This window comes from Diorhabda carinulata, chromosome X (genome assembly GCF_026250575.1).
Source record: "Diorhabda carinulata isolate Delta chromosome X, icDioCari1.1, whole genome shotgun sequence".
Classification (NCBI taxonomy): Eukaryota; Metazoa; Arthropoda; class Insecta; order Coleoptera; family Chrysomelidae; genus Diorhabda; species Diorhabda carinulata.
Window position 1 is genome coordinate 58,161,642 of NC_079472.1, and position 19,114 is coordinate 58,180,755.

Genomic DNA, 19,114 nt, shown 5'->3' on the forward strand with positions numbered 1-19,114 from the left:
CCACTACACTAAAACTTTTCCTATATCACATATTTATCAAATAATTTTGATAAGCGGCTTCAGATTGGTATCAGCAACATGAGGTGTGTTACTCGGCATCTTTACATGTTTGATGATGAATTATTGTCAATCAGTGCTTACATTAAAAATCAGGTACTTGCTTCACCTATTATGATAAAGGAAGATATGATGCAGAGTCTTATTTGATTTTAATTATCTAATACCCGACCATATTTTCAAATTTAAAAGAGATAACTTCGTAAATGTATGAAAATTGATAGTGTTAATTTTGAACACTCATTTTAAAACTTTGTCGATAGATCTCATCAATATCTATCTGTGTGTTAAAGTCATTTGATTGACGCATGTGCAGAAGAGTTTCAATGAAAAAAGTTGCAAAAGTTATAAACTTTAGTCCAATTAGAATATTTGATTAAAGAAAATTATTTTTGTTTACCTTTATTTCAATCTCTAACACAACCTAACCTAACCTAACCTTATAAAAATTACTAGACTTTCATTTTATCTATAGAGTTTCATGATGATCGTTGTGGGGTGGCTTATCATACTTGTGCCTCTAATTGAATTAAAATTGTGATGTCTATAACTTTGCATAAAATACCAAGTTGAAAATATTAATTAATGTATTTAACGTTCAGAGAAGGAATGAATTACGTCGTACTATGCTTACCTTTGCTTGCAAATTTTTCTCGGCCTTAAAATTTATTGTACCAGATTTCATCCCAACAACATCGATATCACTGCACTGCTTATAATTGCACTGTAGACATCCGGATAAAATTTCCTAAATTGTTCTGAATCTTCTATCTTCATTTACGAGTGTGAAAAATTTATATTAATAAAACAATTTATACTAAACTTGTTACTGTGAGTGGAGTCTCTCACTTTCTCTCGAGACTTAGGCAGATGGACATGAAATAATCGAAATCGCGAAACTGCAATGAGAAAATTCCATTGGTCTTCAAATTTTCATTATCCATAGATACTGGTGTACTGTTTGTTCCTTATATTCTAATTCTATCTCACCATTGTGAACTTACTTCCTACATTTACATTTTGTACATTAAATTCCGGATAAATATCTAAATTAGACACATTTGCAGTGATAGTAATTGAATAAAGGCAAGTTTTCTAAGAGTTTTAAGCAGAATGTCTTGACAAAAAATTGTAAAGGGTTCAAGTTTACGATCAGTTACGTTGTACTTTGACTGAAAATAAAATTGCTTGTTCATACTATACCGTCATTTTATGATTTTCTTGATCTGAAGTAGATATTGTCATCAATTAAGTTGTTGAGAAAAGTAGAAATGATACAGATTTTATCTTGCAGGAAAATGAAACACTGAAAATATTTATTTTAAAAAGCATTTCATGTATTAAGAAATAAAATACAATATTTACAATACTACTTAATTTTATAAATAGTCACATGATACTTTAGCAACATAATTTTTTAAATTAAATCACTCTCAATAATTAGGGGGTTCACTAACGGCAAAATTATATAACGTAATTAACACTTCAGTTACAATTTGTAAAAATTTTTCCAACATACCATTTGGCACTCGTTTTATTAGATATTGATACAAAATATAAAAAAAATAGTTTCCATATTTCCATTATCAGGTTCCATTGTATAGTAATCATCATGCCATTGATGGTCGATTTTCAGAGGTGATATATCGATTCACTGAATCTATTCAGTACGATATATCGATTTTTTTGGTTCGAGTAATCAATTAATCGATTTTAGATGGCCATGCCCTAATATATTATCATTATTTGCAGTAAGCAGTTCTACAGGAACCATATAGTCTCATAGGATGACGGTTACTTAACCTAAATTCTATTTTTCAATACACTGTTTGACTGAAACATAAAAGAAATTTCAAGTTTCAGTCACAATACCGTTTTTCAAACTAGTATTATTGATACAATATTTCACAAATCATAACTTACTGTTAATTGCATTAGGTAAAATGTACCATAAATTTTAAATAATTAAGATGAAAAATATTGTATTATAAAATTGGACAGTCTTTAGTATACAATAAGTTTTAAATTAAAATTATTTAATTTTGAGTTAGAATTTTATCAGAAAACTGCAACTCGCAAATTTTATTTTTATTTTAAAACTTTCTGCAATATAGGTATCGAACTATATACTTTTATTATACATTTATTATAATTAGAATATATATATATTTATATATGAAAAAACATTTATCTAGACACATTCTGTAAATTATTAGTGCCTTAAGATATGAACATATTCGTATTGTAGTTATGTAGCTTGTTCATAGAATTATAGAATATGTACATGACAACACTAGTTTTGTGTAGTTCGCGAACAAACTATGTTGTAAGAATGCTCCCATAGATAAACTACTCGAACTAGTTCCCTTCACAACTGTCCATTGTTCACTAGTGCGATAGCGAGAGTGACATAAACCGAACGCAGTGTTCCCAACTCTCAAAAATTTATCTACCCAATTAAAAACCCCCACAATTAGTACAACTTCCCCCTAAAATCCTTTATCATTTATAAAATAAATAATTTTTTAGTAAATAACAGTATAATAATAAAATATCACAAAAAAACAATCAATAAATAATTTCCTTTGGATAGCATCATTTTTTTTTAAATCATACATATCGACATTGAATAACTTCAAAATTTTTGGGGATGGTTAAAATGTTGGGCATTATCCACTATTCCGTTGCAGTGTGGATCGAACCATAATCATATGTTGTTCTTATCATCATATTTTATTGTTTACAATGTTATATATCGATATTTGAACATTTCATCCCACATTTTTACCTCTAAATTTGGGGGAGAAACCACTATGTTGGGAACCCTGACCGAACCTACTACGTCGTACAAACGGAGCGGCAATACTTGTTAACTGCACATGCGCGTCTAGTTTAGTTCTTCGGTCTGTCAGTCAGAGGAGCTATATATTCTATGGTTTTAGTCATTGAAAGACAAGATTAATGATAATTTTTAGCGCGGCAAATATAAACATTAATTAATTAACACGTAAGCCAATCTTTTGTAAACCGGTCCAATTATTTAAGGAGGGGTTATGTTGATGATTGTTCTATGATTAAGTTGGGTTTAGTAAACCTTTCTTTTTCTTTTTCTCTAGTGTCAATTGTCGAAAACTGAACTACAATTTGAATATTTACGTCAATTGCCTCACATTAATGTCGTATGTCACTTTAACTGAAGATTGTATTGAAATTGAACGTATGTTATACATTTTAATGTCTAATACTTAAACGTTCATTTGTTGTATCTTTAAATCGTAGATTCATATCGTCAGTATCCTGAATCTATATTCTTTTTAAGGCAAAGGAAACCGCGAAGTGCAAACTTTTCACAAGATGAAAAAGTTACATTATTGAACAAAATATCGAAATATGAGCGTACAATTGAAAATAAAATTTTAGACTCGCTTTTCAACAACTTTAAGCTATTATATGAATTTATAATTCTCCAAATTTGTCAAGAACTGATGAAAATGTACTAATTTCATAAATTCTCATTATTTTCCTTGCCAGGAACATCAGGATAACATGTGGCGGAATCTCATACTCATTTTTTATCGACTTTAAGCGATTATAACAATGAAAATTTTGAAAATTTATCGAAGATTGTTGAAAGAATACTAATTTCATAAATTCCCAATATTTTCCTGGCCAGGAACCTTAGGATAACATGTGGCGGGATCTCATACTCATTTTTTAGCCACTTTAGCGATTATAAGAATGAAAATTTTGAAAATTTATCAAAGATTGTTGAAAGAATACTAATTTCATAAATTCTCAATATTTTCCTCGCCAGAAACATTAGGATAGCATATGGAGAGATCTCATACTCATTTTTTAGCCACTTTAAGCGATTATAAGAATGAAACTTTTGAAAATTTATCAAAGATTGTTGAAAGAATACTAATTTCATAAATTCTCAATATTTTCCTCGCCAGAAACATTAGGATAGTATATGGAGAGATCTCATACTCATTTTTTATCCACTTCAAGCGTTTTCTACAATGAAAATTTTAAAAATTTATTGAAGATTGTTGAAAGAATACTAATTTCATAAAAGAATGAATAATTATATCATTTATATACACAAACGATAACATTACAGAGTGGATGCCGACAAGCAAATAGTAGTGGGTAGTTATTACTAATAGAATCATCATCGAGTCATTGAAACAACCTTCAACTACATGAACAAGCTATTTAACTTCATTACAAATATAAAGTCCAATAAAACAGGTCAAATAAGAATGAGCAAAGTATTAATAAAGTCAAACATAAAAGTACTCTGATAAACGTTAATAATTATCACTTTTTAGAACGTTTAGGAATTTTTCAATAAAATTCTTTGAAGATTTAGTATCAACTTTATCATAGTAGAGTAGCATTAAAACACACCACATTCTAATTGAAATTTCTGGAATCGTTGATGATATTCACATTACACCAATATTCATAATTACACTGATTTAGTTACGTTTCTATAATTTACTATCAATCACAGCGTGAATGTGAGGGTTGATATAGTGCACACAATAGGGAGCGCGTCAATAGGTGACTGGTCCACGTGGAGAGGATGTCTTCTGATCGATACCCGCGCAAAACTATGTATGGAGTTCCTAGAAGACGGCGACTGAGAAGAAGACCGCACCTTCGTTGGTTGGAGGACGTTGTAGCGGACTTTATCCAGCTAGGGTTTCGACGTTGGAGGCACAGAAAGGATAGGCAGTCGATTGTTGAGAAGGCCTTAGTTCTCAAAAGACCTTGGTGCCAGTTAAAGAAGAAGAAACAGAATAGATGTTACGCCCGAGCATTGAGCGAAAAAAAAGAACGCGACGCGTTCTGAACGATGCCGAAAGACCAATTACCGAAATGACATAATTTTTCGCTTTTTCCCCGTTCTTGTTGACCACAACGCGTTGTGAACAATGCTCAAACGGGGTCGACGCGTCGTGGATGATTTAGAAAGCTCATATACCGTTATCATAAGTTAGGTAACAAATTTGAATTAAGAGATGCAAGGTGAAAATGAATTTATTAAAAGAAATTTCAAAAGGGATTTGACGCGTTCTGGATGATTTAGAGAGCTCATACACCGATCTGTTATTTCTTCTTGTGGGGCTTTTTGAAGAACCACGTTTTTACAAGAGGATTACGCACCCTTCCCGACCTCTGAACTGCAATTGAAGAAGAATTTGAAACTCTTAGTGGGCAGCTTGACATGCTTCACCGCACCTCCCTCTCCGTTGGAAAACGTTTCCATAAATGGATTGATCAAGTAGCGCAACAATTTGAACCTTTCGGAATTTTTTTTTAATGAATTTGTTACTTAACTTATAATCTTACTGAATCATCCAGGAAGCGTCGAGTTCATAAAGAAAGAACACAAAACGGAAAATTATGTCATTTTAGTATCTGGTGTTTCGGTAGCGTCCAGAACGCATTGCGGTTATTTTTTTCGCTCAATAATCGTTCTCGATGTTTGGACGTAACATAGATATCACAAATCATAGTTTTTTGAAGCCGTGTTATAACGATACTACATAGAAATAAATAAGGTGAGAAAAACCGAGGTATAGATGATATAGAAAAAATTCCATTTTCAAAAAAATTGTCTGTTAAATAAAAATGTGAATTGGAGTATTTAGAAATGATGTACAGATATGTAAGCATATCATAATAATATTTCTTTAATTTCTTATATACTTAGACCTTTTGATATAATAATGTATCCAAATGTTCTTGATTTTAAGCCTCTTCTATTTTAAAATTAGTGTTTTTAATAATTTTTGGAAGATAAAATTTATTTATAAAATATAACGAATGGGTCGCAAACCAGTATTACCGGCTGAAATAGAAGAAGACTTGGTACAGTAATGTTTGGAAATGGATAGAAGATATTATGGTCTAGGACCATAGATATAGAAAAATAGGTTCCTAATTTTAAATAGGGTAACAAATTTTGGGAACCTTTTTTTTAATTTGGAAAAGTGTCATTCTTTAATTTAACCAATTTTTCTCGTTGTTCAAATATGAAATAAATATTTTAGTTTGCATCAACCACGTTTTTTCATAAGGCAACACGACATTTTAAACATAGAAGAATAATTACAAAATATTCTTTTCTTAGGAAAAAACGCAACTAAAAAAAGTATCTAAAATTAGGCAACGTTCCTCTATCAAAATATTTTGACGTTTCAACTTTTCTTATCTAAATATTTTGTTAAATTTTATCTTTCTCGCAAAAATTATTAAAAAAAACTTATTTTAAAACCTAATGTTTTGAAATTGTTCGTGTTCATCTAAATAGAAAAGAAAAAGAATAGATTATAAAACATACTAGTATAGAAAATAATGTTTTAAAGACATTGTTTCCTGTATCTGTCGTATAAAATCGGTGTTTTCCAATCCTAAACAATTTTATACATTAAAGGACGGTATCCGTTAATCGGTCGTTGCTTTCATTTTTTTTTACTTTGCGCATTCTTTCTGTTAAAATTTATGAATGAAAAACAGACCCACAGGTAGGAAGATATGTTGGAAATTGATTTAAAAATATTCTAATGAATAATCTAGAGTGAATATCCTAGAAAAATAGCTTTAAACAATACTATTAACTGAATCACGTACTAACCACAAAACACGTTTCTCGATCACATTTTCAAAACAATTATTTACAAATTTAAAAAACCGTTGGCTCGTGGAATATTTATACATAGTAGAATAAATTTTTGTATTACGATTTTGTCTCCATTTGGTACAAGGATGTTAACTTCCCGATTAAATTGGATGGTTTCTCTTATAGGTTATTTTCGTTTATTATCTTATATTTATACTTTTCCTTTCCACTGGTATTAAATTTGGATTTCAAATGAAAACAAAATCACATTTCACAGGAACTTGAATAACAACGATCTTATTAATCTATCTTTATATATAAACAAGTGGAATACTTAGTAATTGAATGTTGAAAAACAAAATATTTGTATCCAAAAATGAAAAAACTAGTATTTCTTTTCTGGTATATTTTTCCACGAATTGAAATTATTCTATACTGAATTATTATCATTTAACTATGTAAAAAACGCACGACACACATTTTGAAATCATTCGAATCTTTGCTTACAATCAGAGGCGCCAAAAAAAAGTTTAACAAAACTTCAAAATTATAACAATATACATATTACCAACAAAGTAATTACAAACAAATAATCTCTGGGCTATCAATGAAGTCGACTTATAACACTTTAAAATCCTTTTGACCCGTTTACCACGAATATTTATACCGCGCATTACGAAAGTGACGCTTTTGCTAACTACCTAAATATGTCATTTTTTAGCCTACAGGGTTTGTGGTAATAACATAATTTGTTTTTATTTTAATGAGAAGATTATGTAGCAAATTACTATACGGATGATATTATCCGACGACCGAAACACATCAATTTTGAGCCTTATGGGTTCGTGATTTTAACACACCATTTTCTCCAGTGTTTAAAAATTGTGTTGTATAATAGAACATGTAAAACAGAATTTATAATAAAAATGTTCTAGTTTACTAAAGGATATAGAATTTTCTTATACGTTATTCTAATGTTTACCTCTCCATCAATCAACAAGGATGAATAAATAGTAGATTAGAATTATATAGAATAAATATGCACAACTTAATAGTCTTCTATTAATTTATTTAATTCTATTTAGGTCGCCCCTGTTTGTAGCAAAAATAAAGTTTACATTTACTATGGTCTCCGCATTAAAGACTATCCCAATTTTGTAAATGATATAAAATTCAATATACAAAATAATGTTTCAATTAACGAAACAAAAGTCGTAGAAAAATAATAAGGTCAAGTGTATGAAATGTATCGAATAAAAAATATATTCCAGGCAAAATAAGTCAACACTTTGTACTATTCACAGTATAAATTACACCACTATTCTGACTTTTAAATATTTCTCGATAACATAAAAAATATATAGGTACTGAGTTATTTTTTTATTTATTCGTTCGATATATTTCCACCCGATTATTTCGTATGTATGTATGTATAAAACTGATCCAGGTATATAGTTTTCGAACGTCAGCTTTGGAAATAGTTTTGTAAACAGGTAAACTATTAACTTTTAGTTTATTGTTAAAAATAATCGTTAGAATTATTGGTTAACAAAACTATTTCGTTATATTTGTATTAAAGGTTCATCAAATTCTGAAAATAAATACAAAATAATGTATATTACATATCGCACCTCCGCTGAAATAATGTCATAACTCAAAAAATTCTAAAATCTTTTATATTGCACTATTAGTGCTATAAAACTGAAAAATTTTATGGTAAATAATGTTATGTGAATAGTGAGTGTAACACAAAGAAAAAAGCTACTAAAATTTTTGGTCAGAAAAAAGTAAGTTAAGCACAAAGATGTGGATGAGAGTGCTGGCAACTGATGGATAGATAGGAGATGTGGAAATAGACTACTTGAGAAGATCGTGCAAAATATCAAGAACAGAGATATACGACTTCAGAGAGAATACAGACTAAGCAACTGCTCTGGTACGGATATGTGATGAGGATGGAGTAGAACAGGTGGCCGAAGAAAGCATTGATATATTAACCGCTAAATAGAAACGACCCTCAAGGACCTGGTAGGAAGGAATTGACCATGAGATTTTTTTTCTACATACCAAGCCCTGTTGAATAAATTATAAACTGTCAATCATTTATGGTTTAACTATAATTTAAAATTAGCATAAATAGGATGGGTTTTATTGATTATCAAGTAAATTTAACATATACAATGTAATTTTTTACATTATTAGCTTTCTTCCTAACACCCTATTGATCTACAGATGTCGGTAGATAATATAAGTGAATAATCATTACTAATCAAATGAAGAAGCAACTAAGTTGAAATATCTGGAAACATTGGTGATATTCGTACTGAACACACTGTTTACGCTACCACTTCACCAATAATAAAAAATTACACTGTCTGATATTAGCGTTTCGATAAACAAATTATCGTCTTCAAAGACTGAAGATAAACTGTTTACCTTCAGTATTGGAAGACAGTGAATTATGAGTGTTGGTGTAGTGGTAGTGTAAACAGTGTGTTCAAATGAATAAACACTTTAATATGTGAGAATGCTAAGTTCAATTATGAAAAACAGTGATTTTTTTAGATGGAACGACTCATCAGAATTATTGGGAAAAAACTTTTGCGCTAGAATAACGCTGCACTGCTTTCTTATATTCTTGATATATTTCTTCAAGATGTGAATCATATACTGATTACACATATAAAATGAATATGAAATTTACATCGTCTTGAATGAAATATACTAAAATATATGAAATTACAGTTAAGCGATATGTTAGAATCTTTCAAGTAAAATCCGGGATTTCTGTATCTTTTTAAATAAAACAATAAAAATCAGATCAGATAAACAGCTCTATGATAGTTAGTGCCCTGTTTTGCTAGAGTAATATTTAATAAGTTTTTTATGGAACTTATCAATAAATATTCAAAAATTGGTGATCTTGAAGTGACTAATGAAATTATAATATCATCATCATGCTGTTTAATCTCTTGGATTATGGCTAACGCTTGGGGCGTCTACATATCCCTTTATTGGGGTGGATTATTCCCTTGTTGTAATTTTTTGTAGATTCTGACCTCGTTTGTCAGTTTTCTTCATTCTTTTCTGCTTTTGAATTTTGCTCTCCAGTCTACTATTCCTAGGATTCTGGTATCTTCTTCAAAGAAAATTTTCACTAAAACGAGTGTTTTCTATGGTGGCTGGAAAGTTTCTGGACAAGCTTTTTGTTTATTTTTTAATTGAAATATGATACATAAACACGTTAACTTGATCTATAACGAAAACACTATGTTCGTTTACGAACTGTGTCTTTCGTCCCTGTCCCTGTTTGTGGAAAACAAAATAAAATCGTCATCCTTATAGTCGCGTCAATGAAGCTTTGCTTCTGAAGTCCTCAAGAATAGCTACGATTTTGATGAATTTTTTTTTAATTTTTTTTTTATATTTGAAATCAAAAACCTCTTAAAGCGGGGACGGAACTATTTATATTGTTTAAACAATATCAATGACACTTATATGAAAAATTCAGTTTGGTCTCTATTTTTTTGTAAAAAATCTCCATATATTAATCTTATTGTAACAAATAGTTGTTACAAAAAAGTTTTTAACAATAATTTAATATTAAAATAAAATAAACATGTGTTACCTGCATACGCTACAAATACTTCTTTTTGCTTACACATATGTGGACGAAAATATCTTTAGTATATTTTTCTTAATATATCAATAATATATAATATATATATATATATGTATATAATATTTAATTTTGCATTAGAAAGCTTTGTGAGGTATAGGTACTATTTGTACAATAGGAAATTGACCTTTTTGTTGCTTAGGTAGTCCCTACCTGATGAAAGAATTCAAGGTCTGATAATAAACTTGACAAAAAAACATCAATCGCACAAGCAATTGTCTGGTGTGAAACCACGTTATTTTTTATCACCCCTTCAAATTGGCTTGAATGTAACATTACACAGAAAATTTGACTCCAGAAAAGTCATAAACTATGTCATGCTTTAGGTTTCTGTTCATCTCATCATGAAGTACAATTATATGAAGCTTCAGCACTTTATCAAGATTCTGCTGTACTAAATAATAATCCATTTGTCCATTTTTGACAATGCAGATTTTAATACCGCAACTTTGACTGGTACAGGAACTTTCCATAATCTTGGAGGAATTAGTATTATAACCCCGGAGAATTTAATACAACCTCGGCAATGTTATCAGGACATAATTATTCAAGAGCCATGCGTGCTCACAGTTTAGTACAGTAAGCACTTTCAAAAATCATTTTTGAAGAGCTGAAAAATAATGAAAAGGTTTTAAAGATTCTTCACTATTTTATTCTTTTAATTATAATGAGATAGAAAATAAAATACTTGAATTTGAATAAAGGGGAAAGACATGTAAATTGTGGATTACGTACTTCCATATGGTATCACTTTTCAAAGTTCTTATAGCTGCAGAGAGGATGGGAGATTGGGACTTACATTTAAAAACTGCAGAGTTAATGATACGATTTTTCCATGCTGCAAGACACTTTCCTTATGCGAAATGTAGTGAAATTTATTTACAAAAAATGAGTAGATTATCACAAGAGCTAAGTAAAGAAGATTTTAAAGCATACAAACAAAACCATAATGCTAGAAGATCTGATATGTATTTTGCAAAAATTTCAACTGTGAATTATTTAAAACAGATCAAAATGACACAACCTACAGCACCTAACAACGTTTTAAAATTGATATTTTGCTCTTGCAAAACAGGATGCAGTTCAGTGGAAATGACTGCAGTACCACCCACCACTTGAAGAAGATGAAGAAGTCTCCGAAACGCGAAATGAGAATGAAAATTAAATGTACTTGTTTTATATATAAAATAATGAATTTTCTATGGTCAATAAAAAATTTATATTTTGGTCCACAAATTAATTCCATGTCATTACTACACAGAACAAACTTATAGGTAATTGTTTATAACATTCATAAAATATATTTACAAGTATGATATTGTATAGTAGAAATTTTTTTGTGCATAAATATCACAGATATTGTTTAAACAAGATAAGTAGTTCCGTCTCCACTCCAAGAGGTTTCTGATTTTAAAGAATATAAAAAAACAAACTTAAAAAAAAAACATCAAAATCGGAGCTGTTCTTGAGGACTTCCGAAGATTGCCTATTTTATGTATTCATTGACGCCACATAATTATATTACTTTGAAGGTAAGTAAATTTTCTTGTTTTGTAGCATTACTTCATTGTTTTAATAAATTTTAATCTTTTCCAGAAATTTTCTGTCGGCAGTGTATTTTTTGTTAATGATTTCTACGAAAAATAAATATCGCTTACAAATTATTGAAGAAAATTTACACTCGGTATTAAGGATTTCTACAAGTGATTTCGATCCAAATTTTGAAGAAATAATATTCGAGATTTCACGTTTCGCATTAACTAAAACTATTCTTTTTCAACGTTTCATCTTTGTTATTTTCTTTTTTTAATTCTTTTCACTATTACAATTACAAAATGTTATTAAAATATAAAAATGTAATAACTATGATCAAAATAAAACAATTTGTATCTTTAAGATATGAATAAACATCAAAATAAAATCTTTCATCAACTAATTCATCTAATAACCATTAATTTAATATAATTGATCATATTTCTTCAAAAATTACGTAACATATTTAACTGGGCACAAATTTGTCGCATATACACCTAAGTAAGACAATTTATTATTACTATTATCTTTTATTAATTGTCAAATTTTTCTGTCCGAATCCTTTAAAATGATACTTATAGTGTTTTTATCAAAAAAAAAAAAAATTCATTTTGGCCCGGGCTTAAAAGTATTTGCCCATCCCTGCTGTGGGCAGTAGCCAGTAACAACACTATCATAAAAACCAAGCTTTTAGTTTGATAAATGAGTTAAAGAATCTGAGATTTTAATGAGATTTGAAAAAAAAATTTTCGTCACCTTTCAACAGAATAATATCCAAAGTTTTCGCGTTACATAATGAAGCAAATTTCACCCCTCTGTGCCATACATGTTGCGATATTCATTGGGAGACTTACAGTTTTTAGCTAAAACTTATTTTCATGTTCATTCATTTTTTTAGGTCCATTTGAAAGCACTAATTATAAAACGACAATATTTTCAATTTTATAACATATTTCTATTGTACTTTAGTTTCTAGATAAACGAAAATTAACCGACCATTAACTTTAAATATTTTTTTAAAATTCTAATAACTACATGTAGGATTAATAAATAATAACTGGCAGAAATCCAGGATTTTTCTCTAATAACAATCTAAGTGGCTGGATAAAAAAAGCCACCAAATAAAATCTTCAACTTTTCTTGTCAATTACAAATTAGTGGAAAGTAACCAGGTGCATGGTCCATTGAAAAAGTTAAAGAAAATGTACACCTAAATTCTGTTCTCATCCTTCGTTTTCTTAATCGGAATCCTCTTCGGCGGTTTGGTCGAAACCAGTGAGATCGGCCGTTTGAAGATGGCCTTTCATAAGTGCATATTCTATAAGAGCCAAATGACAAAATATGTACTGGTCAGGCATTTGGATGGAATAGGCTCGTTGTGATCTTATCCGCTCTACTGTACCTCGGATATCAGCAGTATTTACATCTTCCAATCTGGAGATACAAATGTCTAGAGTGCAGAATGTACCTGTAAAAAGAATATAGATAAAGATAAATCTTATTGGGTTATAAATTATTAAGACCAATAATGTCAGAAAATAAATGTCTGGGATTGACTATTATAAAGTCGATTAATTGGTACATTTTTCTTACAAATCAATAAACTTTGTTGAAGGAGAATGATGGGTTGCAATTAAAAAGCAAGTGTAATGTATCTTCGTATTAACCAATGATGGTTGATCATATTCTTTGTATACAAATTACTTTGTTACTTAATAACCAAAATTTTAATTTTTAATATCTAACCAACAACCGTCTCATTGTGTCTAATGGACACTTGGAATTATTCAACTATGACGTTGGCTCCTATTAGAAGCCGTCAGTGTACAACTGCTTGGGTAATAAATCTTAATGAATACAATAATAACTAGAAATTTAATTAATCCGAGACGATACGTTAATGGAAGGTAAAATAAGGGATATTTATCATATCTATAGCTTTATGAAGAACTCATCCTGGTAGTAAAAGTGCGAGACTACGATGGCTTGGTTACATCAAACGGACGCCGGAAGATTTAGGAGTCAAACTTGCATACTGGTAAAAGCCGGAAGGCCACATACTACCACAACGACCACGCATTAGATGGCAGGACGACGTAGAATAGGACCTAAATGGATTAGACGTCCGAAAATGGCGGAGAAAAGTACAACATCGAGAAGAATGGGAGACAGTCGTGTCGACGGACAAGGTTCTTCAAAGACCGAAGCGTCAATTCGTAAGGTGAGGTATATATCGAATTAAAATGAATTAAGAACATGTATTTTATCATGAGTGATATCATACATGGGGTTGGAAAAGTTCAAGACAACTGATTCCTTGAATTTGACGAGCCATATATATATACATATATATATATATATATATATATATATATATATATATATATATATATATATATATATATATATATATATATATATATATATATATATATATATATATATATATATATATATATATATATATATTATTTATTCTTTTGAATAAAGACACTATCGTTTTCTTCATATTAAATGCGACACACTGTAATGTGACATAATTGACAGGAGTGAAAGAATTTAGCACATTGTGAGTTCAAAGTTCTCTCAAATAAATCAACGAGGCATATAAAAAATGTACATTAATCAAAGGAGTTTATTACAAGGTTGTTATTTTTCAACTAACCTGTACGGCCAATACCTGCACTGCAATGCACAACAATAGGCGGTCCTCTAGGGTGACCTGCCCAAGTATCACCTAAAGAAACTACCATACTGGCCTGTTTTCTTCTTACACGTTCCAAAAATTCCAACATGGCTTTTGCCGAATGAGGAACTCCATAATCCGGCCAAGAAGTGAATTGCCAATGAGAAACTTCACGAGTTTCCTCGGTCTAAAAGAAAAAAATGAGAAAATTATAACACACCATGGTTCTAATTCAAATTATTATTTTTTCCAATGACCTAATCCAAAAGCGTTAAATATATAGGAAAACGTTTCACATTTTGAGGTTATGTTCTTGATATCATTGCGTGACCTGCTTGTTCTGTTCTCAGTTTTAGTTTACTTGTTTCTTTCGCTGATTATTCTTGTACTTTTTGCTGTTTTTTTTTGTATGTACAGAAACTTTGGATTGTAGCTTGACGGTTTTTAAAAATTTACATTAAAAAAACATAATTTGTTAAAAACAAAGATGAGATTCGATTTTAAAAATAACTAACGTTTGCAAAAAAAATAAAAAGCGATCAAAAAGCAAAAATTTCAATCTAAAAAGAATTTGAAAGTACTATTTGTTTTTAATCATCAACTTATTTTAGATTTAAAGGGATTTGGGATTAACCGAATAAATTAATATCAGATTAATAGTTTATTGATTAGAATTGTAAAGATTATTAGGAATATGTAACTTGAACGGTATTTTTGGTAAAAGAGCAGCGGTATGCGATCTTGTTCGTAGTTACTACTTTTACTGGTTTACAAAGACTGACTACTTCTCCAAGTTTTTATTTTCTCGTTATGAGATCTTACTATGAAGATGGGGGCAGAATATGAACGAAAGATTGCTAATTATTGGTAATTTTTGAAGGGTGGGCGTGAATTCTTGTCTAAAGAAAGAAGAACATACTCGAACTCGAATTAGAAAGACAATAGTGGTGAATAGAAAAACTAGTTATCACTATAAATAGATAACGTTTTGTTAGTTTTCTTGGCTCTTTTTTTATATCAAACTTAATGTGATGTGTTACTTAGGATACTTCCTGCACTTATGTTCATAACAATATGATTTCAACTGATACTGAATAATCTATCACTCTTCCATGATCTTCACTAAAATTTCTTGATGAGAAAGGAAATTTTTGAAGACAATAGTTTCATCCTATGAATTTTTCTAGTCTCTTGAGTTTTTCCTTATTGGACTGGAAGTGGTCATTAAACCTGTAATTGCAAAATTACACCAAAAAATCTGTAAACTTACTTTTATGTTTGTTAAATTTATAGTGGTTACGGTATAGTCCTTATCAGTTTCTACAGCCTCAGTTTTAATCAGAAATTGTCCGTAGGTAACTTCTCCTCCCACTTCAGGTTCCCAGTATTGATGACATTTCGGCCTCCCCCTTTCCATGGCTCTAGTTGTCATTACTATAAGCAACGCGTGTTGCTCCCATATCATACGCCAGAAGTCTGGAGTTGTTTTTGCCAAGGGCCCTAAAATTAATAGTTACAAATATACACTTCAAAGGAAACAGTAACGAATTCGAAAGGGAGTACTGGTAAATCGATAGCTACTAGAAAAATGAATTGGAAGACACAATAAGATTTATAAGCTTTATGAAAGATAATTCGCTTATGCTCGTGAGAAGAGAGACAAGTCCGAAAAAATGTATTTTGAGTTAATTACGGCAAACAAGTTGTTGCATAAAAAGTTACTTTTGTACCACAAGAGGTTTTCCTTTGCACTAGTTTTTGTGTGGTGTGAATTGAAACAAGTCATTTTTAATGTGCAACAGAAAGTTATTTTAGTTAGTCACACTACTTATTGAGAGTACAATTTGTATTAGTTACTGTTACAGTCATTGTGATTAAATAGCTATTATCCATAATGACCGGCCTTTTGATACCAAAATTGTGCAGACAATGCGATAAATTAATCACTTTATACGGACTTATTCATAATAGGGAACCCAAGATAGCTAAAGTGATGAATTCGGTTTGTAAAGGTGTCTGATGATGGCATCGGAAATTAAAAAACGTTTTTTGTTTTGAAAGTTGGTACTTTATAAATTTCACATGAATTTGACAAAGTTATCTATTGGTCATTACAGGATAATAAATATGGAATCTATAGATTTGTTACGTCAAGAAAAAGTACACACAATCTATTAAGTTTAATTTTCTAAAAACAAAAATAAATAAAACATGACATTTACCTTGCGTATTGATAAAGGCATTTTTTTGCTTATACCCATCTACGAAATTGGCATGAATATAATCGCTATCTTTATCATTATCCAATTCGGAAAGAATAACTCGACTATGGTCGTAGCACAGCACATCGGTATATCTGTTTTTGGGTAAATTATTTTTTAATTTGGCTATGTTGAACGTTCCATCGGGAGGTCTAGACCTTAAAAAAAAATAATCAATTCTCTTTCATTAAAAAAGTGACTTGGACTGCAATATGAATTAAAAGATTAATTGTGCCTCATGTGCTAGAGCTAAGCTGGAAATGTACACCTCAGCTTTTCATATAGCCCCAATCAGTGGCGAATGCACAGTTTTTATTTGCCTCAGAGAGACCCACTAGCGACAACACTGTTCAATTTCTCACTAGAAGGTACCGCAAGGAGTATCCGAGCTAAGCAACTATTTGCAATAGGCTCACAGAGTTCCTCGCCTATGTTGATGATGTTGAACCACTTTGGCTCTTCCAGGAGGAGTTCGAACGAGCAGTTGAAGCAAGTGGACTCCAAATCAATGAACAAAAACTCCCAAACCACGTTCTAACTCAGAGAACGTCGCTTCCATGTGTGGCACCATTTCAAATATCTTGTGGCCTTAATGAATGAAGATAATGACGTGACAACAAGAGGAGTCTCTCGAAGGTCAAAGTTCACGATTTGACAATAATACGTTCCGTAGTCGCATGGACTATGACGACGCCAAGTGAATGGATTTTGAACTGCTGGGAACGTAACATTTTTGAAAAGATTTTTTTGGCATGTTGGCGAGAACGATGCGTGGAGGATCCGGAGGAATGCTGAGCTATACTAGTTCTTCCAGAGGGCACGTCTGAGGTGATTGGACACGTGGAGAGTATGCCTTCTAATCGATACCCGCGCAGAGCCATGTATGGGGTTCCTAGAGGACGGCAACTGAGAGGAAAACCACGTCGGACGACGTCGAGGCGGACCTAATCCAGCTAGGGTTTTGAAGTTGGAAGCACCATATTCTCAATGGACCGTAGCGCCGGTTAAACAAAGAAAGAAGAAGCGGCATCTCGATAAGAAGCTAACGTTTTTGCTGTAAAGCAGTACTTGTCACCCTTATTACGATTTTCTTCAGGTCTTCTCTAGTTATTCTTATCGTACCAACGCTTTTGGTACAGTAAATTGTGTCATTACAAGCATAAACTGTAGCCTAGTGCTACGATTGCTGGATATAACCTCGACTGAAAGACCCACTACAAAAAAATTAACCACAAAAATTATGAAATTGCATTTTGACGGAATTTTATCGATGTACCTATAACGACTTTTTGATTAATAATATTAACCTGATTTCGGCGTACTCCTGCATCAAGCCAGATCGTCCTCTATCTCTAACGTAATCAACTAATTGCATCGCCGTCAGAGCGGCTCCATCTCCATGAAGAGAATCATCATCAGAGAAACCACTGGAAGCGCTACTTGGAGGATTCAGGTTCGCTTCTTCGGCCCAACTATCGACGCCGTTTCCAGATCCAGATATATCAATGTCGCTTGGGGCAGATGTACGTTTCTGGGGCGACGGCGTTTTACCTTCTAAAGCAAAAAATAAATTAGAATTCGAGTAGCATTATTAGATAGTCAGTTATGGATATGTATATGAAGTGTCATTTTTTTCAAATGAGATACTTCATACGGTCCAAAGGTATCCTGATCATTTTTTTTTTCAGTACTTATAGGCTCATAAATAAAAAATAAATCTCCAAAGAAAAAAAAAATGAAAGTGTTCAAAGGTATTAGGTATTGACAAAGAAAGAAAAGAGTACATTTGGTGCAGCAGCCATGAAATAGCTTAGAAGACTGAAATATACTTACCATAATTTGAAATCGGTGATTCTGGTCTGGTACTAGTCATTGACAGTACACAGTGCGACAGCCATCCATTATGGTCCAGGACTAGGGAGCCTCCCAGTTGGGTGGGTAGAGATTCCCTAGGGATATGACTCGACAATTGAGCCACTGATACTGTGTATACCCTCTCCCGTAACTTTTCTCTAACAAATAATCGAAGAATTTTAAATGGCGCTTTAAACCATAGAGGTGCAGTAACGATTAGCACCTTTTTTAATTTGGCAGGATAGCCACCCTGAAATAAGAAAAAACTCAAAAAAATCTATTTATATCAAGTCAAAATTTTACTTGAGAAAATAAAAATCCCGTGATAGGAAATATTCTGATTGAGCCACTTTCTAGATTAAGTAATTGGGTGATGGTAAAATGGAACATCAATTCATAATAGGTTCGTT

General features: G+C 31.2%; 1 protein-coding gene across 2 annotated transcripts in view; it reads right to left on the minus strand.

Annotated features, from left to right (window-relative positions):
• Window positions 1-1,372: 1,372 nt before the first annotated feature.
• The window catches only part of LOC130901832 (tyrosine-protein phosphatase non-receptor type 9), a 42,120-nt gene continuing 24,378 nt past the window's right edge, over window positions 1,373-19,114 (minus strand). The window contains exons 4-9 of one of the 2 annotated variants that reach the window (XM_057813457.1): window positions 18,684-18,954; window positions 18,158-18,404; window positions 16,812-17,008; window positions 15,860-16,089; window positions 14,569-14,776; window positions 1,373-13,371 (exon numbers count right to left, since the gene is read on the minus strand). In XM_057813457.1, coding sequence (XP_057669440.1) covers window positions 13,142-13,371; window positions 14,569-14,776; window positions 15,860-16,089; window positions 16,812-17,008; window positions 18,158-18,404; window positions 18,684-18,954 — 1,383 coding nt within the window. In that variant the 3' untranslated portion in view covers window positions 1,373-13,141. The remainder of the gene's footprint in view (window positions 13,372-14,568; window positions 14,777-15,859; window positions 16,090-16,811; window positions 17,009-18,157; window positions 18,405-18,683; window positions 18,955-19,114) is intronic. The other variant, XM_057813458.1, reaches the window with a different exon arrangement.